Source organism: Vitis riparia, chromosome 3 (assembly GCF_004353265.1).
Source record: "Vitis riparia cultivar Riparia Gloire de Montpellier isolate 1030 chromosome 3, EGFV_Vit.rip_1.0, whole genome shotgun sequence".
In the NCBI taxonomy this organism is placed as follows: Eukaryota; Viridiplantae; Streptophyta; class Magnoliopsida; order Vitales; family Vitaceae; genus Vitis; species Vitis riparia.
In genome coordinates this window covers 5,245,977-5,273,198 of record NC_048433.1, presented here as the reverse complement: position 1 = coordinate 5,273,198, position 27,222 = coordinate 5,245,977, and the positions used below count along the sequence as shown (strand labels likewise).

The 27,222-nt window shown below is 35.5% G+C and overlaps 4 protein-coding genes and 1 non-coding gene across 5 annotated transcripts; 4 read left to right on the top strand and 1 right to left on the bottom strand.

Moving 5' to 3' along the window:
- Positions 1-1,861: 1,861 nt before the first annotated feature.
- Positions 1,862-5,102, top strand: LOC117911745 (protein CYPRO4-like). The gene is made up of 2 exons (XM_034826160.1): positions 1,862-3,566; positions 4,700-5,102. The coding sequence occupies exons 1-2, from the start codon at positions 1,944-1,946 to the stop codon at positions 4,979-4,981; spliced, it is 1,905 nt and encodes a 634-aa protein (XP_034682051.1). The 5' UTR covers positions 1,862-1,943; the 3' UTR covers positions 4,982-5,102.
- A 1,288-nt stretch (positions 5,103-6,390) lies between these two features.
- On the bottom strand, positions 6,391-14,995 carry LOC117910019 (EKC/KEOPS complex subunit TPRKB-like). Its single transcript, XM_034824075.1, has 6 exons — positions 14,889-14,995; positions 7,660-7,726; positions 7,402-7,524; positions 7,213-7,296; positions 7,018-7,104; positions 6,391-6,927 (listed from the first exon to the last, which is right to left on the bottom strand). The coding sequence occupies exons 1-6, from the start codon at positions 14,954-14,956 to the stop codon at positions 6,841-6,843; spliced, it is 516 nt and encodes a 171-aa protein (XP_034679966.1). The 5' UTR covers positions 14,957-14,995; the 3' UTR covers positions 6,391-6,840.
- Positions 14,996-15,106: 111 nt separating this feature from the next.
- TRNAR-CCU lies at positions 15,107-15,179 on the top strand. Its single transcript has one exon. It is a non-coding gene; the product is annotated as a tRNA-Arg (tRNA).
- Positions 15,180-15,377: 198 nt separating this feature from the next.
- LOC117911709 (probable LRR receptor-like serine/threonine-protein kinase At1g67720) lies at positions 15,378-19,335 on the top strand. Its single transcript, XM_034826106.1, has 9 exons — positions 15,378-15,453; positions 15,625-16,165; positions 17,420-17,883; positions 17,978-18,113; positions 18,364-18,435; positions 18,529-18,597; positions 18,688-18,759; positions 18,857-18,928; positions 19,062-19,335. Exons 1-9 carry the CDS (start codon positions 15,381-15,383, stop codon positions 19,096-19,098), a joined length of 1,536 nt encoding a protein of 511 aa, XP_034681997.1. The 5' UTR covers positions 15,378-15,380; the 3' UTR covers positions 19,099-19,335.
- Positions 19,336-20,980: 1,645 nt separating this feature from the next.
- Positions 20,981-27,168, top strand: LOC117910001 (protein disulfide-isomerase SCO2-like). Its single transcript, XM_034824052.1, has 3 exons — positions 20,981-22,065; positions 25,215-25,341; positions 26,953-27,168. The coding sequence occupies exons 1-3, from the start codon at positions 21,637-21,639 to the stop codon at positions 27,024-27,026; spliced, it is 630 nt and encodes a 209-aa protein (XP_034679943.1). The 5' UTR covers positions 20,981-21,636; the 3' UTR covers positions 27,027-27,168.
- The last annotated feature ends 54 nt before the right edge of the window (positions 27,169-27,222 follow it).

The window sequence follows — 27,222 nt, the reverse complement described above, 5'->3', positions numbered from 1 at the left end:
ACTTCCGAGTAGAGTAATGCCACTTTTGGTACCATTCAAAGGTTTTAGATTGGGTGAAATGGTCTCATCTTGTTTGGCCCACCAACACTATTATCATTGGTTTGTTGATAGCTACGGTCCTTGTGTTTATTTTTATTTTTATTTTTAAATTTTTTATGCTTTTCTATTGATTTTAATATAAATGAATAATCTTTTGGATTTATGTTCGCTTTAGAACATGGGCTTGTGGTATGGACAAGAGTCACAAGGGACAAGGATGTACAAGGGGTTGTGGCATCCGAGGGATGGTGGACAAAGACGAGGATTTTGGTAAGGCTGCAATTCATGTCGTTGATGTCTTGTTTTTATGTGGTCTTAAAGCTCAGATACCATCCAAACATGACATGAATAATAATTGAATTATCGTATAATTTATTTAACTTATTTAATAATCAAATAAAAATCATTTTAATGGAAGATAAAATAAAAATGTACATATTAAGATATTAAAAAAATATCATTTCTAATGTAATGGGATATGATATCTTTGAGTACTATATCTGATGGATGTAATATCCCAAAGTCCTGTATCAAGATATGTTATGTTTATATTGAGTTTATAAAATGAATAAAAAATGAAATAAAATACATATTAATTTTTAATGTTTTATATTTGTTTCAAATAAAAATTATATTGTATTCTAATATTTGTTATTAGAATAAATATGAAATCTCTCACATGCTTAGTGTTATTTGGAAATTATTCAACAATTTAAAATTTAGTAGATAATTATTTATTTATTAATATTCATGATTAACATATTTGGAATTTATAAAAAAAGAATTATTTTTTACTATTCAATATATGATATTAAATAATACATACATTAGTATTATTATATAATATATTTTATACATATTTTTTTAGTTCTTTTTAAATTATAAAATGAATTTTTTTAATCAAAATTTTTTATTTTATAAAATAAATAATATAAAAAAAATATGAAACAATTTATCTCATATTTTAGTTTATGATTAACATATCCATATAAAAGGAACATAAAAAAAATGTTGGAAAATATATTTGATCACTTATCATACCTTATATTTGATTAAACATATGATACGCTAATTAACGAGATAATTTATTATATCCTATCATTGACCAAATATAGAATAAGAAATATTATCATATTTGTTATTTTATGTCACGCTGACTAACCAAACATGACGTAGTTTCAACATCATTGATACAAATATTTACATTTCAATTCAATATCATCCCTATAAGGGGGGGTCACCTCCAAGAACAAAATGGAGTAACACATGTCACATTATAATATGAGCGCACAATTCTATTTGGAAGTATGCAAAATTGGACAACAACAAAATTGAATTGATCAGTATTGACTTTATAGGAATGACCATATGATATGGGAAAGTTGGACTCCCATCAAATTTGAACCGACTTAATATAAGCCCAAATTCAAGTTTGGGCCTTAAACCTTGGCCGACCTCCAAAACAACTACTGAAAAATGGTTTGGATTGGGCCAAACATTTGGGCCTGTCATCAGACAGTACCGAACGTACACTTATCTATTGATCAATGACCATACGATATGGCAAAGTTGGTCTCCCATCAAATTTGAACCGACGTAATATAAGCCTAAATTCAACTTTGGGCCATAAACCATGGCCCAACTCCAAAATAATTACGAAAAATTGGCTGCGATTGGACCAAACCTTTAGGCCCGTCATCAGACCACACCGAACGTACACGCATCGACTAATTACTTGGACACGAAGCAAATCGCGGCGTGAGATGAACACCAACCGGCATAGCCGGTGACTGCACCGTCTATATATAAAACCCTAACTAACTAACCGTATTTTCAGAATTCAGATCACGAAGCTCTGAAAATAATATTTGAAATTTGGCTCTTCATTTCTATCGAACCCAACCATGGGAGGATCACACAGTCGCGAAGGTCTCGACCTTTCTGATTCATCAGATGACGAAGTAGAAGAAGAAGAGGAGGAGCAATACGACGACGTTTCCGACCACCCTACTTCTTCTTCAGGTACTCAACGCAAAACCCTAACCCCGACCTCTATCTCAGCTTCTCTTGATGAGGTTGATGCGAAGCTCAAGGCTCTCAAGCTCAAGTACCCTTCTCAGAGCCCTGATTTGCCCAATGCTGTCAAGCTCTACCTTCACATCGGTGGCAACACCCCCAAAGCGAAATGGATTGTTTCCGAGAAAATTGCCTTCTATTCCCTCGTGAAGACGTGTAAAATGGACGGTGGTGATGAGGATGAGGATGACGGTGAGGGTGGTGGTGGCAGTGGGAGTGAGTTGTTCTGGGTGTTGAAGGTGGGGTCGAAGATTCGAGCTAGGGTTTCCACGGAGATGCAAATTAAGATGTTTGGGGAGCAGAGGAGGGTTGATTTTGTGTGCAAAGGCGTGTGGGCGATGAAGTTTTTCAGGGATGGTGACTATCGGAGTTTTGTGACTCGGTTTCAGGATTGCTTGTTTGAGAATGTGTATGGGGTGAAGGCGACGGAGGAGAATAAAGTAAAGGTTTATGGAAAAGACTTTATCGGGTGGTTGAAGCCGGAGGTGGCTGACGATTCCATGTGGGAGGATGCCGAGGAGGGGCCGTGGAAAAGCCCTCAGGCGAGATCGACCAATGATTTGATGGAGGAGTTTGAGGAGGCAGCCACAAATGGAGGAATCCAGAGCTTGGCGTTGGGGGCATTGGATAATAGTTTCTTGGTGGGTGATTCAGGTGTTCAGGTTGTTAAGAATTTTAGCCATGGGATTCATGGAAAGGGGGTTCATGTCAAATTTGATAGTGGCGGGTATAAGGGAGGTGCAACCCCAAAGAAGGGGCTTTTGATGAAGGCGGAGACAAACATGCTTCTTATGAGCCCATTGAAGGATGGGAAGCCTCATGCAACAGGGCTTCACCAGCTTGATATTGAGACGGGGAAGATTGTGACCGAATGGAAGTTTGAGAAGGATGGGACAGATATTACCATGAGGGATGTTACAAATGATGCTAAGGGTTCACAATTGGATCCTTCACAATCGACCTTTTTGGGATTGGATGATAATAGATTGTGCCAATGGGATATGCGGGAGAAGAGAGGGATGGTGCAGAATATCGCCACTGCTAGTTCACCTGTATTGCATTGGACACAAGGGCATCAATTCTCTAGAGGGACAAATTTTCAGTGCTTTGCTACTACTGGAGATGGTTCAATTGTTGTTGGGTCACTGGATGGGAAGATAAGGTTGTATTCGAGGACCTCTATGAGACAGGCTAAGACTGCATTCCCGGGGCTTGGCTCACCTATTACTCATGTTGATGTTACATATGATGGGAAATGGATATTGGGTACAGCAGACACTTTTTTGATCCTGATCTGCACTTCGTTCACTGACAAGGATGGGAAGACAAAGACTGGATTCAGTGGTCGTATGGGAAATAAGATCCCAGCTCCCAGACTGTTGAAGCTGACTCCTGTTGATTCACATATGGCTGGGGTGGATAATAAATTTCACGGTGGCCAATTTTCATGGGTAAGTTGATTCATGTCTTCCATATTTCATGCTATGTCTTGCTTGATCCATACATGTCTATCTTGGTCATTTAAATTTGGTTGATAAGAGCTTACATGATATTTTGTTAGTTTGTTGCAGGTCATTCATTGTCACTTTTGTTGTTGGCAATCCTGTTCAATTTTAGCTTTTCTTTTCACACTCTTTGTGCATATTATCAGGAATCACATTTCTTGTTAATAGCATAACTAAAAATGAAAAATCATGTCCTTTGCTAGTGTTTTTCGGGTTCTTCAACCTGTCTTTTTTTATAGGTTTCAACCTGAATATTTTAAAATCATGTCATTTTCCCCATTTGAAGAGTGGATTTTTCAGAATGTTGCTAGACTTGTTCCTTTGGATGCGGTTGTCAGTTTGAACCTGTTGAACCCCCTCTCAATCTAACTGATTTGGAAAGTTTGGAAGACTGAGGTGAATTGTTTCTCACTAAATAAAAAATGATTGGGCTAATTGATTTAGGTTAATTTGTGATTGGAGGCAATTTTATAGGGAAATTTGCTTCACTTATATGCCAGAATGGTTTTTTTAGATATTTGATCTAACTGATTTAGAAAATTTGGAAGACTGAAATGAATAGTTTCTCACTAAATAAAAATGACTGAGCCAATTGGTTTTTAGGTTAATTTGTGATTGGAGGGAGCTTTAAGGGAGATTTTCTTTACATGGATGCTAGAATGTGGTTTTTATTGGATATCAATGTCACATTGGTTTTTGTTTGGATTATGTGGTTGCATATAGTGGAGATGAAAGTACGCTATTCTACATTCTAATGCTAGATTTGAGGAAGCATTTGTGGAGATGCTTTGTTATTCTTCTGAAATATTTTGTTTTTCACTTTTGGGGTTGTTGGATTCTTATAGCCACCTTCACAAATGGATTCTTATAAAAGAGCAAGTGATGCCTTTTTTTCAGTTAACAAAACACCATGGATCATTTAAAATTTCTTTAAACTTGGAATACACTCCATGTTTCTCATTTCAGTTCCAGTCGTCAAAGATAAACTATTGGACTACTCCTGAAAAAAAAAAAAAAACAACAAAAACAGAAAGGCAATTAGACTGATGGATGTGTTGCATTTTATATTGTATTTCCAGGTGACTGAGAATGGGAAACAAGAGCGGCATCTAGTTGCAACAGTGGGCAAGTTCAGCGTGATATGGAACTTCCAGCAGGTGAAAAACAGTAGTCATGAGTGCTACCAGAATCAGCAAGGGCTCAAGAGCTGTTATTGTTACAAGATTGTATTGAAGGATGAATCCATTGTCGAGAGTCGATTCATGCACGACAAGTTTGCAGTTAGTGACTCACCAGAAGCTCCACTGGTGGTGGCAACCCCATTGAAAGTCAGCTCTTTCAGCATTTCTAATAAGCGATGACATCTCTAAACTGTCTTCTTTAGGTGGTGTTGCCGTCTTGAAGGGAGTATGAAGAATGGATCCTACTGCCATGGGGTCCTTTCTTTATTTGTATTTGATTTTTTTTTTCTTTTTTTTTGGGGGGGTGGGGGGGCGCGGCTGGGGTTTGGAATTGGCTTCTGCTTGTATCTACTTTGGACACGGAGAACATGTTTTTCATGGTGTAAAGGTTTCCCTTCTATGATAAGTCTGCAAAAAGTTTCACATTTTTATGGGTGCTGTCTGATTGAGAAATTAATGGCACCTTTACCATCCCTTTCCAGAAATGGAATAAAATAATAATAATGAATTTCATTAAAGAATTTACAAAATTATTAGGAAATTAGTTGTTTTGAATTATTTACTAATCGTGAAGGAAAATAAAATAAAATGAATAATACTCTTGAACAATAAATAATTAAATTTATGATTATGGAGAATAAAGACATTGGAATAAAAACTCATTTCTTAAAACTTATTAATATAATCTTTTTGAGTTTTATTTGAATAAATAAAATTTAAATTAATTTTTTTTCCTACTTTATTATATACAACTAATCTAAAGTAAAATAAAAGATATTTAATTTATTTTTATTAAAAAATTATTGGAGCCAGAAAATTCAAGCAGAGCATACCTTACTAATTCAGAAAATATTACATTTATTTAAAAATAACCTGCAAGAGAAGAAATTGCACATTGAAACAAATTTATTCCAATATAAATATGGAAGAATTATGTTTTAGGGGTAGATGGATTCCTAAATTAACAAAAAGTTCGTGTAACTCTTCAAATTGGGCCCAAGACTCAATGAAAGTATGGAAATTGAGTTGAAGGATATTATCCTTCGGTATTTCCAAAAATGCCCTTTGTTGATTTTGAGAAAAAAATTAATATTTTTGAAAAATACTTTTATTTAATTTAATATTTTTAAAAAATGTTTTTTATTTAATTTAATTTTTTTTAAAATACTTTTATTTAATTTAATATTTTAAAAAAATAAATTAATTTAATTTAATATTTAAAAAATTATTTAATTTAATTTTTTTTAAATAGTTTTATTTAATTTAATATTTTTTAAAAAAATTATTTAATTTAATATTTTTGAAAACCACTTTTATTTAATTTAGTATTTTTGAAAAATAAATTATTGAAAAAAAAATTATTTAATTTAATTTTATAAAATATTTTATATGTGTTCTTAAAGGGTATATTTGTCCGTTACTATTTTATATCCTTCAACTCAATTTGAAGAGTTATATGAACCTTTTGTTAATTTGAGGGTACCCCTAAAACATAATTCTCCCTATAAATATTATCCAATTTAAAAAACATTAAATTTTCAATTAAAAAATATTTGGATAGTGTAAGAAGCATTTTTATTGACATAATGTTGGCAATTAAATTGCATAACACAACCTTAAATTAAACAATATTTGCATAATACAAAGTAAAGCAATAGGCTCCAAAGAAAAGGAATGAATTTCCTAACCAATAAATTAATGAGACCCACTCTCATTCCATGTGTGAAGCCAAATCTTGGAATCCCAAAGAACACACTTGAGATCCAAATCGACACCGGTATTTCCATAGCAGCATATAGCCGAATACCTTCTTCAAAGTTTGGCATGATCCATTCATTGTCCTCATATGGAGGACTGCAGATAATAGATCTGGTTTTTGCTGTAATAAAGATGTTTAAGTTATTCATTTGTAACGTTACAAACACCGTGTTGCATCGAGTTGCAGATTGAAATCCTAGAATATCATCCTCTGAGAAGGAAAACAATGGCGGATGACAAGAGATGGACATGGGGTAAACAAGAAAAGTAACTCTTGCTTCTCACAATGCATCACGTGAAGCGATCCGGCATGTAATAGCATCAGCAAGTGAGGATATTCCTAGTTCCGGGCCAGTAATTTTGTAGTGCTGAGGATTAAACCATTGAGCATCAGAAGCTAAAACCAGCACACGATGGACAAAAATCAATAGCGAACCTAAATTGTTCAATTCACAAACCTTGTGTATCTGGGCTTGGTCTGCTCTTCCTTCCATCTCCTCCAAATCAATTTCCTTTCCATGGATAAGTTTGTCTATGTCTTTCATCTAAGTAAAACACAAAAACACGGCTACTGTAATTGTTTTCTACCATTGGTTAACCGTAGCATCACAAAGCAAGTCAACACTATATCATTCATGATATAATAATCTCACCTCATCAAGAGAAGTGTTGAACCGAGCAACAAGGACATATGTTGAGCGGTCAGAGATACCACATCTTTTAAGGGATTCTGTAATCTAGTAAGAATTGAATGCTATAAGTTATAATGAAATTGGGGGAAAAGAAAAAAAATCAAGCAATGAACCACAGTACTTAATAATAAAATGGCAGGAGATGATTACATGCTTAGATCCTGAGTAATTGTAAACAAGCTCAGAATGAAGAGTGCGTGTGGTCAGTGACTCCCGTGATTTGGCTAGAAGTGTCTTATGAGCAGCTGCTAGAACAGGGAAAACATCTGGAATCTGCCTCAGTTATTGATGGAAGCAATGTTAAGACCCAGAAATAATGAGACAACACTCTGTATGTGTGCGTGCTACACATGACTGTGCACATATAATCAGTGTGAGAGAGACAGAGAGAATGGTTAAAGTTTTTACTAGTGATGCATTAAGAAATGCAACTTCTGGCTCCAGTGTTCCAGCTTGCATAGAATCCAGGAGTTCCCTGCAGCACAATAAGTTTATCCCAGGCTTTAGACACCCAATAAAAAAATATCATCTGCAATGCACCACATGTACACAGAATCTATACAAAGTGCACCAAAAATTCACTTATTTTTTTATGTTTTGGAATTTGGACCACCTTGTATGAACAGAAAACTCATATAAAAAAGGAACATGCCAAACACAAACCATTTCTCAATCCCTGAAACCCACATCCCCCTGCCCCCAACAACAACAAAGGAAAACAAAATTAAAGAACAATAAAAAATAAAAAATAAAACTAGAAAATAGTTGCCTTATCCAAGAAAGCCATACAAGAAAATATTCTTGCCAAGAGATGTGGAATTTGTTTTGCTAAAAAGAGAGAGCATGCAGTACTATGAGTCAAACATCCAGCTTATCACATGAAATGCTCATTCTGATGCAGAAGCCCAATCCGATGAACTTAAATAAGAGCTCAATAGTGTAAAGAAATGAACATAGAATAGATAATCATCTGATTTGCAGATTTTTTTTTCCCTTTAAAATGATCTATAAATTTTCTCTACCATAAAAGAAAAACAAAAAACAAAAAACAAAACAAAACAAAACCCAACTTTAATAAGAGCTCAATAGTGTAAAGAAATGCACATAGAATAGATAATCATCTGATTTGCAGATTTTCTTTTTTTCCTTTAAAATGATCTATAAATTTTCTCTACCATAAAAGAAAAACAAAAAACAAAACAAAACAAAACCCAACTTCGCAAAACTGAAAGGCTAAAGCCACTTAATCAAATTATATTATGTTTCTAGCTTGTCTCGTACATGGGTTGCATGTAAAATGATGGACCCCAATCTATGACATTGCCAATTTGTGCAACAATAAAGACAAGATTCTATGTTGAATGACGATATTAAGGTTCATCTATAAAAGATTACCAAAGAATCTAAATAAAACATATTTTATGGATCTTCATAATAGTATATGTATATTTCTGGTTCATGGCAAGAGCAACAAATAAGACCTTCACTTAGGCACATGTCAAGGATTCAAGATGCACTGAGCATCTTGCCACTGGGTAAAGGCAATAGGAGGAGTGAACCCCCTCCCATCTCACTGGTAGGAGTGATGGATGCTGGTTTGGCCACAGCTAAGTAGAGGATCCCCTCTGGCTCAAGATCAGAGGGGATCAACAAAAAAAATATTTTATTCTTTTTCACCATACATGAAAAAACATAAAATTTCATTATCTGTAAGACAGTGAGTAACAAAACCTTTACCCTCAACCTGAAATGAACAAGCCACCTTGACCCAAACAACTAATTATACTCACAAAAAAAAATATTTTTTTAGACATTTCCAATTATATTCTAGATTTTCCAAAAGTCTAGTCTAACTTTCAACCTAATCAATACAAGATATTCAACTAACTTATATATTTGAATTTTTGAAGAGTCAGCCACACTTCAGCATCCAAGTTCATCTCGAATTGAAAACAAGAGTTTTCCACTTACTAGACAAAAAACAAGCGGATGGACAACCTAATGTCTGCACTCTAAATGAACCATGTAAAAAAGGCCTATGAAAACTTAGGTTCCACCAAAACACATAACATTTGGTTACAAATGAAGACTAATTCATTCACCTTTTCATCTCTCCCAAAAAACCCACCAAACATCAACAGGCACTCTACATCATTTAAAAATAAATAAAAATTCATAGTTGCTAAAAGCCTAGGATTATACTTGTTCAGGTTATCTACCAAAAGAGTGACCAACTACACAAGCAAAACACTCTGCAATTCACACAAAATTTCATGCACTACCAAGGGTAGGAGATGAGAACAAGTATAACCCATCAGGTCTTCTTTACACCATAGGAAAACTCCATAATAGCAACTAGCAAAAATTTCCTTCCATGGACTTACAAAATTCCAAACCCATGCTCTCAAAATTTGCAAACTGTGCTAGGTTACAAATTTTGGGATGAGGGTAATTTTACAAAGTAAAAGCTTTTACTAAATGCACCGCCATCCATCAATTCGGATATTTAATATATATATCCTTAAGTAGGAAAAGCAAAATAATTCCTCACTCATAAGAAAACAACTTCCCACCCCATCAAAAACAATAATAGGAGGAAAATAAATTTCCTAAAATAAGTACCAATCACAAATGCAAACATTTGCATAAACATTCAGGCCACAGCAACTTTTCAGTGCATTCTGAACCATCATCCTAAATATGGTATAGAACTGAACAATTTCGAAAGCAATGGGTCAACTACTTGGTTCTGATAAAGTGCAAACAGTTTTCTCATTTCTAATGCTTCCTTTGGTTGCTAGGAAAATAAATTTGAAACTTTCCCTAACAAAATGCTCTGCCAAACCAATCCTGACAACACTACTCTGTCAAACTCCAGTTGAGTTTTCTTTTCCTTCTTTTCAATCAAACAAGGAACAGAGAAAAGGAAAGCAAAAAAGAACACACACAAGGCCAAAAAAATTTCCTCTTTCCTTTTCCTCCATTTTCCTAGATGCCAAAAGAGGTAGTAGAACAAAATGAATAAATATTTAGAGAGAGAAAGAGAGTACTTGGAATAAGAGACAGTGAAGAGAACAAGACAGAGAGAGTGCCCATTGATTTTTAACACCTTCATGGCTGCTACTTGATTTGTCCCATTTCCACTGAAAGTTAGGGCTTTTGGCAATTTGAAATGAGAAGAAATGTAATTTTTCTATAATAATGAGGGTAGTTTAGACTTCTAAGGCAGCCAGCTGAATTTGATATTCTTCCTTTAAATAAAATTATGCATAATTTATCATCAAGCGCCTATAGCTCAATGGATAGAGCGTCTAATTCCTAAGCAAAAAGTTGTAGGTTCAACCCCTACCTGGCACGCAATAATCCTATTTTTAATTTTCTTATAAATAATAATTCAATCTTATTTTTCCTTCACTTTCTAATGTAGCTCAGTGGATAGAGCATCTATTTCCTAAGTAGAAAGTCGCAGGTTCGACCCCTATCTGGCACACAATAATCCTATTTTTAATTTTCTTATAAATAATAATCCAATCTTATTTTTCCTTAGCTTTATATTTTCCATCAAGCGCTTGTAGCTCAGTGGATAGAGCGTCTGTTTCCAAGGCAGAAAGTCGTATGTTTGACCCCTACCTGGCGCGCAATAATCTTATTTTTAATTTTCTTATAAATAATAATCCAGTCTTACTTTTCCTTAATTCTATATTTAAAAAAAAAAAATTAACTTTATATTTTTCATCAAGCATCTGTAGCTTAGTGGATAGAGAGAAGAAGAAAAAAAAAAGGCAAAAATCACAAGGCAGTGTGACTCGGTTAGAGGCCCCTAGTGTGTTAACTTTATGAGACCCAAATCCAAACATTGCTCTCTCCACAAAAAAGAAAAAAAAAAAGAACCTCTCTATGCCCTTCTACCATCTCTCCATCTTCCTACGTCTTGTTACCATCCCTCCATGCCCTCCCTGCACCCAGAGGTAATCAATCATACCCCACCATATAGCACCCACATTAAAATATAATACTACAATTTTCCAAATCTCTTTGCATTCCCTTCTTTGAATAGATTTATAGTATTTTCTCCTGATCTTAGATTACATGTTATCATGTTGGATTCTGTTTTTTTCTGAATGAATGCAGGGTGTAGATGTTCTAATTTAAGAAAACCTTTGTGTTATTTGGTAGATGTCCTTCTAAACTGTGGTCCAACCAATGAGATATTCACAACCAACCTGAAATTTATTACCGATGAAGGCTTCATTTCTGTTGGCAACACATCAACCCTCAACACACTAGATTTGTTATCAATACTGTCTACATTGAGATATTTTCCAGACAAGTCAGCAAAGAAGTACGGTTACCTGATTCTGGTGATTAAAGGAGGGAAGTATCTAATAAGAACTGCCTACTATTATGGAGGTTTTGGAAGGAATGAGCCACTGGTTTTTGAGCAGAACATTGATGGAACCAAGTGGGGCATTGTTAACATGACTGAGGATTATGCAAAGGGGCTCACCTCATACTATGAGATTGTTGCGGCTGCCATGAGGAAGATGCTCAGCATCTGTCTTGCCAGGAATGGGAAGACGGTTTCAAATCCATTTATTACAGCTCTTGAGCTGGAGAATATAAAGGCTTTTGTGTATAGTTCCACTGATTTTACACAGTATGTGCTTAACATTGTTGCTAGACACAATTTTGGCATCAATGACAATAACATTAGGTAAGTACACTTTCCATGTATAACTTCTCTAAGCACTACTCATTTAAGTGATCATCACCAGAACAAAAAAAACAAGTAATGACCCCAATCCTATTCAATATCTCAATGTTTAACACTGGTAATCTAAGAAAATGAAAGGAAAATTAAGATATGTGCAGGCAGAGTATGTTGTACCCCTTATAAGGCAGAGGAATATAAAACCAAGTTTTATATGTAGACTGAACCTTGAGGAGTTTCTTATAGTGAATATATGAAGATGATCCATACAACCGATTCTAGGAACCATTCATGGATAATAATCCTATTGTTGAGAGCCCTTCTAATATAACACCCTCAGATTTCTGGAACAAGCCACCACTAAAGGCGTTTTAAGGCAGCAATCACAACAAGCAAAGGAAAATCACTTCAAGTCCAGTGGCCTACTGTGCCTCTTCCCAGTAACAACTACTATATTTCACTCTACTTCCAAGATAATAGGACACCAACCCCCCCACCCTTTTTCTTTAATGGTGAAAAGCAATATATTAAAACAAAGCACTCCAAAGTACGCACAAAGTATACATAGGATGTTAAGAGCGCCTCAAAAAAGAAAAAGGGGCCAAATGAAAAACAGCACCCTCTCAAACCGAGAGCTCAATCAATTCACAAAATCAACAATGGACGAAAGGCTGGAAACTAAATATACCTTAACTCATGCCCAAAGGTTAAAAAGAAAAGAAAGTTTAAGCCCTTGAACCGAATGCCCATACCCCTCATTTTCAAATGTCCTACTGTTTCTTTCCTTCCAAACCGTCCAGAAAAGGCAGAGGAATAGCTCATCACACTTTTTTTTTTCTTTTTCTTACCCACAAAAGACTTGTGCCAACCTAACAACGTTTGTCTAACCGATAATGGAAGCACCCACGACATCCCAAACAAAGAAAACAACAAGTGCCAGAGAATCCTTGCCCAGCCCATTTAGTTGGAGAGTTTTCAGTGTTTCTGTTAATGGCAAGAACTTTTTCACTAATCTGAATGTTACAACCGATGGTGAGATGGTTTATGGGGCCTCTCTCTGGACTGACTGAGATTGTCATGACTCCCGGAGCTGACATAACCTTGGGCCTGTGATCAATGATGGGGAGGTCTTTCAAATGTTGCCACTTGGTGAAAGGACTCTCACTAGAGATGATAGCCACTCTCTCCATTTCTTTTACTCATACACACTCATCAGAATTGTTCTTTTCCTCTCATAGTGATCCTTTTCTGCATTTAAGTATATTTTACAGTGATGGGAATGGAAGATTTGGCAAGAGGTTTTGACAACATTCCTCAGATTGGAGTGGAGATCCATACCTGCCTCAAAACAACTCATGGACTGGAGTTACATGTACACCAGGAAAACTTGCTCAAGTTTTGTTACTTTGTGAGTTGACTAAAATTATTTGTGTATATATATACATGTATATAAGCCGGGCTCTTTGAAACATATAACTAAAGCCTAGAAGGCAATGATAATGAAGTTTGCAAGTCAATATTTCACAAACCAAAACACAATTTCATGAACTTAGAAATGATCTCTCCAATCAATTCTCAGTTTTGGGTAACAGCAGAAATGGTCATACCGTCGTACCCAAAGGAAGTGGATTAAATTAGCTATATAGAAACTAAGTTATAGGTGATAAATATTGTAGGTGTTCATAGATCCTATTTTTTATTTTGGGGTGCCACATGTTTGGGTGCTTGAAGGAATCTAACAAACTTCATTTTGGGTGGGTTGCTGTCACCAAGCATAGCCAATTTGACTGCACTTACCCATCTGTAAGTAATCTAGTTATGTTGATCACCCTATCCAACTCAATTGGATTGTTACGATGTTTACTCACAAAAACTGTTAGTTGGACTTTACAGTTGGCTGGGGGGGAACAAACCCTTGGGTCATACCCCAGAAATGAGCACATTGAATGAGCTATGAAAAATGTTAAGTCCCCAAAAATTAGCAAAACTGAAGGGCTAAAGCCACTTAATCAAATATGTTATCTTTCTAGTCATGCAACAATAAAGGGAAAAAATTCTATGTTGAATTACTATATTAAGGTTCATCTATAAAAGATTACCAAAGAATCTAAATGAAATATATTTTATGGATCTTCATAATACACATATATTTCTGGCTCATGGCAAGAGAAATAAATAAGAACTTCACTTAGGCACATGTCAAGATACATCAGAAGCTATACATGAACAAAGTCAACAAGAGTTTTCCACTCACCAGACAAAGAACAAGCAGATGGACAACCCAATGTCTATACTTTAAATGAATCGTGTAAAAAATGCTATGAGAACTTACGTTCCACCAAAACACATAGGTTATGTTAGGTTCCCGGAAGGTACTAAGCAAAAAAAATGCTAACAAAAATGATTTTTCCAGAACTAAACATAGCCATTGTTTAGTTTTATACTAAAGAAACATCCTCAGGATGTTCAATCATCATCACCATCAAGGACGATATATATGCATCACAAGTTCCCATGATCCTTTCTATGGCATAAAACTGAACAATTTCCACAGTAACGGGTCAACTACTTGGTTCTAATAAAGTAGAAACAGTTTTCATTTCTAATGTTTCGTTGGATTGCTAGGAAAATAAATTTAAAAATATTCCTAAAAAAACCACACTCAACCAATCCTGACAACACTAGTCCGTCAACTCCAGTTGAGTTTTCTTTTCATTCTTCCAATAAAATAGGGAAAAAAGAAAAGGTAAGCAAATAAAACACACAGGACCAAAAAATCTCCTCTTTCCTTGTCCTCCCTTTTCTAGGAAGCCAAACGGAGCGTAGTACAACAAAAGGAAAGAACATTTATCATCCCTTTTCTAGGAAACAAAACCGAGTGGAGTACAACAAAAGGAAGAAATATTTAGAGAGAGAAAGAGAGTACTTGGAGTTCGAGACGTCAGTGAAGAGCGCGAGACAGAGAGAGTGCCCATTGATTTCGAACACCTTCATGGCTGCTGTTTGATTTCTCCCTTTTCCACTGGAAGTTAGGGCTTTCGAAGAGATGAGGGAAAAACGTAATTTTGTATAATAGTAAGGGTAGTTTGGACTTTTAAAGGAAAACTGAATTTGATATTCTTAGATTAAATAAAATTACATCCAGCGCCTGTAGCTCAGTGGATAGAGCGTCTGTTTCCTAAGCAGAAAGTCGTAGGTTCGACCCCTACCTGGCGCGCTTGATTTTTTGCTTTTTCCATTTTTTTTAAAAAAAAAAAAACCAAAGAAGGAGGAGATGGCAGAAAAGGCTGACTCGGTCAGAGGCCTTGTATGTCAACCCCATACACAGGCCAAACACATTCCCAAAAATTCCTCTCTCGCCACAAAAAAAAAAAAAAAAATCCTTCCCTTTCTATGCCTTGCTGCCATCTCTCCCACCATGTCTCTCTCCATCTTCCTCCTATCTCTTGTAACCATCCCTCTCTCCCTCCATGCCATCCCTGCACCCAGAGGTAATAAATTATACCCACCATATATATATATAACACCCACATTAAGATATAATCCTACAATTGTCCAATATCTCCTTGCATTATCTTCTTTGAACAGATTTACAGTACTGATCTCCTGATTACCATCTTGGATTCAGTTTTTTTCTGACTGGCCTTGGTGTTTTTTGGTAGGTGTCCTTTTAAACTGTGGCTCAACCAAAGATATAGTCACAACGAACCTGAAATTTATTACCGATGAAGGCTTCATTTCCGTTGGCAACTCATCAACCCTTAAAACACCAGATTTGTTTCCAATACTGTCTACATTGAGGTATTTTCCGGACAAGTCGGCTAAGAAGTACTGCTACGTGATTCCGGTGATCAAAGGAGGGAAGTATCTGATAAGAACTACCTACTATTATGGAGGGTTTGATGGAGGGAATGAGCCACCGGTTTTTGAGCAGATCATTGATGGAACCAAGTGGGGCATTGTCAACACGACCGAGGATTATGCAAAGGGGCTCACCTCATACTACGAGATTGTCGTGGCTGCAATGGGGAAGACGCTCAGCGTTTGCCTTGCCAGGAATGGGAAGACGGTTTCGAGTCCATTTATTACAGCTCTGGAGCTGGAGAATATGGAGGCCTCTGTGTATAATTCCACTGATTTTACCAAGTATGCGCTGAACGTTGTTGCTAGACACAGTTTTGGCTCCAACGATGATATCGTTTGGTAAGTACACGTACACTTCTCATGGATAACTTCACTCTTTACTTCTAAGTATAAAGCCTGTATAAGCGTTACCAAATATTAAGAATTAACACTTTGCGGTTCAAATTTATTAAATAGCAATACTTTACCTTTTTTCTTTTTTCTTTTTTTTTTTTTAATTTTTTTTAATTTTTACACTCTGATTCCAACATTGGTTCAAATTTAGGTATAATGAATTTTGAATTGATAGCTTAGCTTGAAAGTGAAATTTTTCTTAAATGTTTTCGAAATATGGAAGTTATCAATTTGGATTTTTGATTTCAGAGAAATGTTCACACGACTATTTGAAATTTTCATATGCAACTGCAAAGCGTGATAACTTCGAATTTGAAAAACAAGTATTTTTCTTTACATTTTGGTCTTATTTCTTCATTTAACAAATTGCTTATTGACTTTTAATAAGTTTGTGGGTTAAGTATTATTTTTAAATAAGTTCGGAGGGCAAAGTGTTGAATTTTGTATGAATATATTAAAAGTTAAAAGAGTAGAGTGTATTTAACTCTAGTAGTTATCACAAAGGTGCAATTTGTGGGTATTAGCTCAATTCAATGATATTCGAGTAAGTTTGGACAATCATTTTTAATATTTAGATTAAATTTTAGTCAATTTTCTCCCACTTAAACCCAATTTGGATTGGCCTCAAATTAACTTTTGATCAACCAAATCTAACCCAAACCCGATTGAACATTTTTATATTATCCTATATTATATTCTTCTTTTTATTCTTTTAAGAAAAAATATCAAATTTTATCTCATTTACTTTTTAAAATTTGGTATAAATACATTGAAAAAATTAAAAAAAATATTATAGATGGATTTTGAATTACAATCTGATCGACTTAAGTCTTACCATACCAACCCAAACTCACCTTCAATTTAAAAAATTGAAATTGAGTTGGATTTGGATTGAACATCTCTTATTAAAGGTCAAATTAAGTTATACTCTGATTGCTTCTTAATTTGGATTAGCTATTAGCCTGACTCGATCTGCTAAAGTTGCAGCTTACTTATGGAACTGACTGAATATGGTTGATGTCTGATGACCACAACCATATTGAGGTTTACTAAAAAGGCTAACGGAAGTTTGTGCAGATGTTTAACCCCAGCCATTCTATACTAATGGTGAGATCATGGGGGATTAAGATATGTGTGTGTGTGTGTGTAGAATGAAGCTTGAGGGGTTTCTGATAGTAAATATATGAACTGCGAAACTAGCTTTCCAGATGATCCATACAACCGGTTCTGGCAACCATTCATGGATAATAATCCCATTGTTGAGAGCCATTCCAATATAACTTCTTCAGATTTCTGGAACACGCCACCACTAAAGGTGTTTAAGTCAGCAATCACAACAAGCAGAGGAAAAACACTTCAACTCCAGTGGCCTACTGAACCTCTTCCTAGTAGCAAATACTACATTTCACTCTACTTCCAAGATAATCGGACACCAAGCCCATTTAGTTGGAGAGTTTTCAGTGTTTCTGTTAATGGCAAGAACTTTTTCACTAATCTCAATGTTACAACTGATGGTGTGATGGTGTATGGGACACAATGGCCTCTCTCTGGGCTGACTGAGATTGTCATGACTCCTGGGGCTGACATACCCGTTGGGCCTGTGATCAATGCTGGGGAGATCTTTCAGATGCTGCCTCTAGGCGGAAGGACTCTCACTAGGGATGGTAGCCACTCTCTCCATTTCTTTACTCATATACACCACCAGAATAGTTTTTTTCTTCCCATAATGATCCTTAATGCATTTGGAGGATTTTACAGTCATGGGAATGGAAGATTTGGCAAGAGGGTTTAACAACCCTCCTTCAGATTGGAGTGGAGATCCATGCCTGCCTCAAAACAACTCATGGACTGGAGTTACATGTACAACAGGAAAACTCGCTCGAGTTGTTACTTTGTGAGTTCATTAAAATTATTGGTACCAGGCTCTTTGACACATTTAACTAAAGCCCGGTGGGCAATCATAACCAAGTTTGCTAATCAATTCTCAGTTTCGGCTGACAGTAGAAATAGTAGTACTGCCATATCTTAATGAAGGGGCCGGATCAAATTAACTATATAGAAACTAAGTTATAGGTGATAAATATTGTTGGTGATCATGGATCCTCTTTCTGATTTTGGGGTGCTAAATGTTTTGGTGCTTGAAGGAATCTAACAAACTTCGGTTTGGCCGGGTCACTATCACCAAGCATAGCCAATTTGACTGGACTTACGCATCTGTAAGTAATCTAGTTATGTTGATCACCCTACCCAACTCAATCGGATTGTTAATTACGATGTTCACTCACAAAATTGTTAGTTGGACTTTGCAGTTGGCTTGGGGGGAACAAACTCTCGGGTCCTATCCCAGAAATGAGCACATTGAATGAGCTACAAACTTTGTAAGTCCTCAACAAATTTTCACTCTACTTCTCAGGTCCTGTACATTTATGAGCAACAACATAATCTGTTTCTGTTTTAATCTGACCAAGACATTTGGAGGACAATGGCTTTGAAGGATCGTTCCCTCAATCATTAGACCAGGTCACGAGCCTTCAAGAGATGTAAGTTTCCATCATTGAGAACAGGCTACCCAATAGTATTTTCCAGTTTTCCAAACATTAGATTACCCATTGAATGACTTAGTACTTTTGTCAACAGTTACGTTCAAAACAACAATCTAAATGGTACTATTCCAGGGACACTACAAAAGAGACTGGGCATAAACCTCAAGTAAGTTCAACAATCTTCAAACAAGAGACATTCAAATGAGTCTCCTATATCTTAATAGGAAGCTTGTCAATATACTCTGCAACTTTGCTAAAATTAAATGACTGTCTACTGATGATGTTCTTTCCTACTTTAGGGTTACTCCTGGAAATCATCTATCAACGTCAGCATAAAGTAAACGAGGAAAGCTGAGAAAGGAACAGGAGGTTTTCCTATACCAGTTCAAGAGGTAATTGGGAAGCTTTTAGTCCTTAAATGAATCTGGGCAAGTTGGAAAATAGGATATGAACACTGCCGAAAATGGTGGAAGACATCTACTGAATACCCTTTACTTGTTTGTTTGGATGGCTACATGTTTGTGTTCTGCTTCTCCTATTGTAGGCATTGTTATGCTTAATCAACAAGCTGAGTCCCACATACTGTAATGATCCTATATATATATAAGAATCAGCTCAATTACAGAAAAAAATTCTTTGAGTGATTAAAGAAGGATCATCAAGAGAGTCTTCAATATTGCATTCCTCTAAACAATAATACTTACGCAGCTTAACTGTTTGACATTTGCATCTCTCGTTCACATCCAACATATCAAATACAGAAATTAAGTTCCAAAGTTGCAGGCTGTAAGTCTAATAAACAATCTATCAAACTAACGTACGTGAAGCTCACACCTCCCTCACAACTCAATCTGCTCAAAACTTTTAGCCAGTTGGGAGTGATTTTGATTAAAGTGCTTTTAAGACTACGTTAGTCATGAATTCTAAGAAAGTCTATATATTAAGAAAGATAAAAATATTCAAATATTAAAAAAAATTAAAAACGTTTTCTAAAATTACTTTCAATTCCTTAATTTTTAATAAATATAATAACAAGGTAGGTTTGGGACGAATTACTTTCATCTCAACCTGTCCAATTTATTCAAAATAATTTTTATTCTTGTCTCGTCTCATTTAACTTTTTCTTTTAAAAAATATTTTTATATTTTTCAATTACATTAAAATAAATATATTTTATAAATCATTAAAATATTATAATTTTTATAATTTATTATATTATTATTATTATTATATTTAAAATAGAAAAATAATAATTAAATTGAATTTATTTTATATATAATTGAGACAGGATAAGGTGATACTTGAACATGTCACAAACCCATTTTGGTTTTTTTAAAAAAATAAATCAAACCCACCTCAAACATATTTATTTAAATTCCAAACTCATATCATTACGAGTGCAGCAAGACGAATCACCAACCAAAAAAACCCCACCCATTATCATCCCTAGTTTCTAGCATTTTTTAATAGTGAATTTTTTTTAAGAAGAATCACTGACCAAGTAATTCTCTTACAATTACTTTAAATAATTTTCAAGATTTTTAAAAGTTTATTAAACAACTCATTTTGCAAAGTAACACTTTCAAACATTAAAAAACACTTATAACTCTTCCAAATTACTTTAAATTAGAATCCATTTTGTAGTAATTTTTGGAAGTGCTCTTAATTTTTCTAATCCCTGAAAATTTTTATCTTTAAGTATTTCATCCATAAGGAAATTAGCTAATAAAGCCAATACCCATGAACTCTAATGTGAAGGTAAAGTGTCAATTACAGAATTAATTTAAACTATAAGGGAAATTAGCTAATAATGCATATCAAAATAATAATAATAATCAGGTGTCCAGCAAGGAAACTTCTTATTCACATTTATAGATGTTTATTGAAAATTTTAAATTTTTCCTATTTTATTATGGTAAAAGTAAAACCAAATATAAAAAACCATTTAGCAATTTTTTTTTCTTTTTTTAATATTTTTTTGGAAACAAACACACCCTGAAGGTATTTGGACTATTTTCATACCAGCAACGTAAACAACTGGTTCCTTTTAGTCACCTGCTTTGGTGTAACTGCAAATTGACATTCTCCAAGACATCCTCAGGCTTTCACGATTTGAAAAGGAAGGGGGGGCCTGTGCTGTACTAGTTTGGTTTGCTTGGAAAAGGAAGGGATTGGACAATCATACGATCCGTTTGATTTCCAAGTACTTGTAAAAACGGGCACATACACATGCGGTGGATTTGACCTACTTCCAAGATTACCTCTCCAGAAATAAAGACATGTTTTTCACGACTCCCACGTAGCATTTATATCTGCGGACTCCAAATCAGATAGAAACTAGCAGTTGAAAGAATAACTGTGGGCGTTTTCGATCATCTGAAGCACGCAGAGGCAGAGCCCTATTGAGTTTTCCCTTTTCATTTTCTTCAGAACGACACCGTTTGAGTTTCCCCGTTTCCTTTCCGGCCTCAACATATTACATATCCAATTGCATTTCTCCGCATTAGTCAGCAATGTTCAGATTTTCGGTCTCTGATTCTTCCGGACAGAAGGCAGTTTCTGTTTCTCCGTTTTGAAGTTGATTCAAAAGCCGACTTTGGAATTCTCCGTCAGACATTTCCGGTCTTTTATTTTTAGATTTCTTTTTTCCTGGAAAAGGGTGTTTGTGTTCCCAAAAGGAGAATCTCACCCAACTTGTTTGGAAAACGCATTTTTAAGTCCCAAAGGTCTCACAAGGCAAACGAGTCACTTTGGACAAAATCTAAAAATGGCGCTCATTTGAAGGCTTGAAGCATATTGTAGCTTAAAACTGGGCTGCCCGGATTTTCTGATTAGCACACTTCCCTCCACATACATAAAACGGCCCATCTTGAAATGTTACCAGCAAACCCTAGCTCCATTTTGTACTCTTCAAACCCTTCAATCTTCTCTCTCCCCAAATTCTCCATCTCCACCGTACGTTGCCGTGCCGCCGACCTCCCCGCCGGCCCCTCATTTCCCCGCTGGCTCCATTTATTCACCACTGCCGACGCTTCCGCTGGCTTGCGGTCCAAGCAGGACCTGGATGGGGTCGGAGTCGGAGGCGGAGTTGGAAGCACAGCGGATGGCTCGGCTCGGAGAAGCAGTGGTAACGCCGGCAGTGGTGTTAAGGTAAATGCGTGGGAGAAGCGTTGGTCGCGGAACAGGGAGAGCTACTTGGCCGATGACGATGAGGCTCTTCCACTACCGATGACGTATCCTGATTCCTCCCCTGTGGCGCCGGAGGAGATCGATCGTCGGCTTCGTTGCGATCCCCAAGTCGAGGTATTGCCTTTTTCTTCTTCTTCTTCTTCTTTTATGGTTGTTGGTTTCCGAGGTTGTTCATTGAATTTGGAGGTGTTTCTTTATTACCTATGAAAATGGTCGATGTTACCTTTGTTTCAAATTTTTTGAAAAATCAAGGGTATTTTTTATCTGTATGAAAAACCTAACCGCCTTGGAGGATTGATTCCTAAGGTTTAGCAGTACCCTTATCAAAATGGGAGATGTTATCGCCAGGCCAGTATTTGTTGCTTTTGAGGCTATTTAAGGCATGTATTGAAGCAACTAAAAGAGCTTCTTTAGGAATAACATTTCTCTCATTATCAAGTACTCTTATAAAATACATAGAATGAGTAATATTAGGACTCTCTGAAGCTGTCTAAAGGTAGTCGTTGTAAAGGCATTTGAAGCGATGGTGTGGATCCATTTTCAGTTCTTAACTTTGAAGGAAGTGGAAAACAAGTACCATTGTCACTAGTCTCACTAGGGCAGCACCAATAATGGCATGAGATCCAGTGTTTGATGAATTCCAGTTGGTAAATCGTCATACATAAATCATTGCTACTTTTTCATTGTAGATGGGTTTGTTGACCACCTTGGTTGCCATTGTCCAGTCTCTGTATAGTGCAAAAAACTTTTTGAAAAAAATGTATCCAAATAAATTGATTGAAAGTTGTCTAAGCAGGGACATCTTGTATCCATGTTCCATTCCTTGCTTTCTAATTCTAGCTTGGCAAGATTGGGGTAGTTACTGAAACTTTCGAGTGCCATCTTCTTAAATATACTAGGACTTAAAGAATTTGCCATGTCCTGTAAATTGTAATTGCCAAAAAAGTAGAAGTGAAGCAGAGAAATGATCTTAAATTGACAGAGAAACTAACGGCTTACTGAATAATGAACTAAACTAATATGAACTCTAGAAATGTCTCATCAATTACCCAACAAAAGCTTTATGGAATAGCCATTGCATACAGTTTTTTTATCACAAAGGATATTTAATGATGTGATCAGGCATTTTTTGATAATGTTGAGAGTTTTTGTTTACATGGTTATGATGTATGTGGAGTGCTAATTGGTATTGTATTTTTTAGGCTAGTGGTTGTCAGCCAACTTTTTCAATTGAAATGTTATAATCCTGAAATTAGGAAGATCTGGTATAGTACCATTAGGGGCTTGACATTCTTGTAGAGTTCAGAAAGAGGTTCAACAATTAATGATGACAGCACTTCCAAGCTTGTTAGTTACTACGCTACGTTTACCAATTTGTCATTATTGTTAAAATTATACCTTATGGAGGGAGATTTATTGAAATGTATTTCTCACAAGTGTTTCAGTTGTTTCCTAAGAATTTGCCACAAAAGTCCATCAAGTTTCCCAAACTTTCCAAATCCTTTCCCCTTATTTATTTATTTATTTTTTCAGTTTTGTGGATACCTTCCCATCAAAACTAAATTGTTGGGCAACCATGTTTCATGATTTCATGATTTCATCCCAAGCTTGACATATGTAACATGGGCATGATGGTACAAGATTTATGCTCAAAAGGAGCTATAGAATTAGCAATTAGTTTCATGTGACATCATTCAATTTCTTGTAGAACTTTGAAATTTAATTTGGTTAATTTGAATACTAATTGATCAAAGAGCAATAAAATAATTTAATAAGATTCTGACCTGACACAGGGATCACGCCATATGCATTTCTTGGTATAAACAAAACCCTGAAAAACTGGGAGAACTATAAGAAAGTGTTAACAAGAAGCAGTGCAAAAAATTAAAATTAAAACTAAAAGACCAGAGAGACAATCTCTCTATTTGGACAAGGCAAACTGCTCAAGGAGGGCAAGTATATCCTCTAAGCTCCTCAAGAACCAAAGCACCCCTTTTTGACCAAGAATTGAACTCCTTCTGTGACTGGAAAAACCTCTTGATTTCTCTTATAATGAATATAATCCTCAGAAATCCCAAAGAGTTCTCTGATGGATAATTGTAGAAGGATCATCTTCTGCTATTTGGTCTCCTCCTTACCCTAAGCCCTTTTGAGACCTTCCAGTGAGAGCCCTAGTGAAATACCACCCTGTAACCCCTAGCTCTAAAGAAACCCAATTTAACTTGTAGCAGATGGTCTCTAAAAATTTTGGTGCCCCTATTGGATATGGATTCCCTGAAGGAGACCCAAGAAAGTTGGTGTTTAACCACCTCAAGGGAGGAATAGCCAATTAGATGAAAAAGGAAGAAAGTTTCTATTGAATGCACAAGCCTCTTTCCACTTCCTCAAAACATATTAAGGGCCATCTCTTTAAATTCTTCTGTCAGTGAGGCATGAAAAAGGGAAGTTTGTCCTACACCAACTGCCGAAGGTAACAACCTTCACATATTCCAGAGTTGCTCTGTCCAACTGGTTCTAACTCGTAAGCAAGGCAAGGCAGTTGACACCGCCTCCATAACTGAACAATCAACCATCGACATGCCCAGAGGAACAAGCCTGTGCCTATGGAGTTTGGTGTAGCTTGAACCCTATGATTTTTAGTTGGCATTGATTAGTAATGTCCAGTATTTTGGTTTCATTGAAGTGTGTCTAGGTTCCTAAACTTTATATTTGGGTTTGGAACTTGGGGTTGAGTTGACTTTGACCAGCCTGCCTTCATCTGTACAACACTTCTGAATACTAATTGTATGTAATTGAATTTTGGTTGCTATCCCACCCATTTACAATAGGGTGCTTGTTTAAGAGCATTGGTTTCATTATGCAACTTAAATGCCCCTCAAAACATTTAAGCTCCTCTATAAGTGCTAAGAAAAAGATTAAAACTAAAAATCATTAATTAGTATCATCTAACTACCTAAGTGATCCATATGGTGCAGGCAGGCAAGGATGATCAAATAGTCTTGGACTGTTTTTGTTTTCATACTTAGTTTTGAAGAAATTATTTTAGAAAAAATTTAGAAGATCCAACGTCACGTCTAATGATGAAAGTTGGCATCCAAGATCTCTTATGGGGCTTGTCTTGTAGTGGTTTTGCGACAATACTCATATTGTGTGACCTGACTGCATGCCTGCAAAATTGTTTGACTTTGCTTTGGGCAAAACCTCACAGTATGAAGGTTTCTATAATTTGATAATGTCATCTGTTTCATTTTTTGGGGTTGCAGGATTGTAAGGAAGTAGTTTATGAGTGGACTGGAAAATGTCGGAGTTGCCAAGGAACAGGATTTGTTAGTTACTATAATAAAAGAGGGAAGGAGACCATCTGCAAATGCATACCCTGCCTTGGAATTGGTACTTTCTTCTTCTTTCTTTGCATTATTGTTGGTTAAATGTGTCGAGTCATGAGTGCATTCTGTTTTGTGTTCTTTTCCACAAACCTAACCATAAATTTTAAGATTAAATATGGCAAGAGTGTAAAAATGCTGGTAGCAGTACTGTATTTATCTATCTTGAAATTAGATGACATATATTAATTTATCCAACGCTTAGAACCTTGCTACACCTGCTATGCACTATATATACCCTGGTTTTGTTATGCAATCCTTTAACATTGCATAATGGTAAACTCTTCCCGCCTGCAAGAGCTAGCTTTCAATCCTTTGTCCAAGCCTAGGTCATGACTGCCTAATTAGCGCCCTGTTAATCCTATGGAGCCTTAATTCGCAAGTTCCAACTCCTTGCTTTCTGTTCTTGTTATGGAGGTATGTAACTTCACCAATTTGTCCTCTACAATGTGGAGATTATGATTTTAAAGACAGTTAATGAAATTGTAATGAAGATCAAAGGCCTAAAATTACACCTTGCAGTTCATTATTTCAGTCAAGGTTTTAAACTTACAGTTCAAGACAGTTTAAGTTTCAATCGCTAGTTTGTCTAGGAGCATTGGAATTTGAAATCAAAATTTCGACTTAGATGAATTTTAGTCACTTTATAAATTCAATTTCATTGATTTTATGGGAATTTTAAAGGCATGGTTTTTGTGTTGAAATTATTTTGGGGTGTATTTTTCAAGGAGCTGTGATGTTTGGAAATAAGGCTTTGTCAAGTTGCATTGAGTTAGTTGTGGACCTTTTAGTCAGCTTGTGAGTAACATATTGGCTATTTATCTAATTCTACTCTAAAAACTGCAAATTTTGTGGAATTTGTTTGTTTCTTATTTGGTGAATATCCAAATCCTGTATTCAAATAATTGCCTGTTCATATCTGGGCATAGTCCACTCTATGTCAGTTGTGCGTCCAGGTGCACTCAACTTTAAAATTCATTTGTGTCTTCTCATCCTCTTTAGATTCAGATGACTGTCAGTTTCTTTGGCATGTACAATGAATAAGTGGTGTTGGTAAACCAAGTAGGTATTTAGTAAACCAACTTAATAACTTAACGTGACTTAATAACTTAATTTAAGTCATTAAGTAAATTAAGTATATTTGGTAAAATAACTTAATGGTGTGACTTAAAATAAAAAACAATTTTAAGTAATAAGTAAAAACAATTAAATTATTCTTTAGTCTACATATTCATTTTAACTTTTTACCATCATTTACCTTTTGTTACTCCATAACCTTCATTGTTACTCAACCTACCTTGTTCTAATAATAATTTACGAAGATAAATATGTCAATTTGATGATTTAGAATAAGTTTTAAAGTAATTTTATCAAACAATCTTAATACTTAAAAGTAAGAATTAAGTAATAAGTTTTAAATCAATAATTTAACTTAAAATTCACTTAAGTCGTTAAGTAATAAGTATTAAGTTTTACCAAACACCCTTTAAATCAAACTAGGACGAGCATACCCTTATCAACTTTAGCACAATTTATCACTTTCTTCTTTCTTCTAAACAGTTCAGAATATATTAATTTTAAAACATAAGGCTCACATTTGATATTCTCATGACTGCAGGATATGTGCAGAAGATAACAAGTCGCAATGACATTGAAGTGATGGAGGATTTGGATAATGGAAAACCGCATTAACCGTAACAAATATAGATCCTTTTTTTTTCCTATTCGGGAATATGTTAATAATAATTTTATTGAGTCTCACTACTGTTTAGTGAGAGCACTGCAAGGATCACCTCGGCTTTAATTTTAATAAATAGAAAGTTTTGTGATTCAATTATAAATGGTGGAAAGCATCCTCCCAAAAGGAGAATAGAGGAGGTGAGAATCA

Excerpts from the sequence above, each read along its gene's own strand:
- LOC117911745 (XM_034826160.1), top strand. The coding sequence starts at position 1,944 with ATGGGAGGATCACACAGTCGCGAAGGTCTCGACCTTTCTGATTCATCA. Across the intron at positions 3,567-4,699 it reads ACGGTGGCCAATTTTCATGG|GTGACTGAGAATGGGAAACA; the intron begins GTAAGTTGATTC and ends TTGTATTTCCAG.
- LOC117910019 (XM_034824075.1), bottom strand. The coding sequence starts at position 14,956 with ATGAAGGTGTTCGAAATCAATGGGCACTCTCTCTGTCTCGCGCTCTTC. Across the intron at positions 7,727-14,888 it reads ACTGACGTCTCGAACTCCAA|GGAACTCCTGGATTCTATGC; the intron begins GTACTCTCTTTC and ends ATTGTGCTGCAG. Across the intron at positions 7,525-7,659 it reads CATTTCTTAATGCATCACTA|ATTCCAGATGTTTTCCCTGT; the intron begins GTAAAAACTTTA and ends TAACTGAGGCAG.
- LOC117911709 (XM_034826106.1), top strand. The coding sequence starts at position 15,381 with ATGTCTCTCTCCATCTTCCTCCTATCTCTTGTAACCATCCCTCTCTCC. Across the intron at positions 15,454-15,624 it reads TGCCATCCCTGCACCCAGAG|GTGTCCTTTTAAACTGTGGC; the intron begins GTAATAAATTAT and ends GTTTTTTGGTAG. Across the intron at positions 18,598-18,687 it reads TTGAATGAGCTACAAACTTT|ACATTTGGAGGACAATGGCT; the intron begins GTAAGTCCTCAA and ends AATCTGACCAAG.
- LOC117910001 (XM_034824052.1), top strand. The coding sequence starts at position 21,637 with ATGTTACCAGCAAACCCTAGCTCCATTTTGTACTCTTCAAACCCTTCA. Across the intron at positions 22,066-25,214 it reads GTTGCGATCCCCAAGTCGAG|GATTGTAAGGAAGTAGTTTA; the intron begins GTATTGCCTTTT and ends TTGGGGTTGCAG. Across the intron at positions 25,342-26,952 it reads CATACCCTGCCTTGGAATTG|GATATGTGCAGAAGATAACA; the intron begins GTACTTTCTTCT and ends TCATGACTGCAG.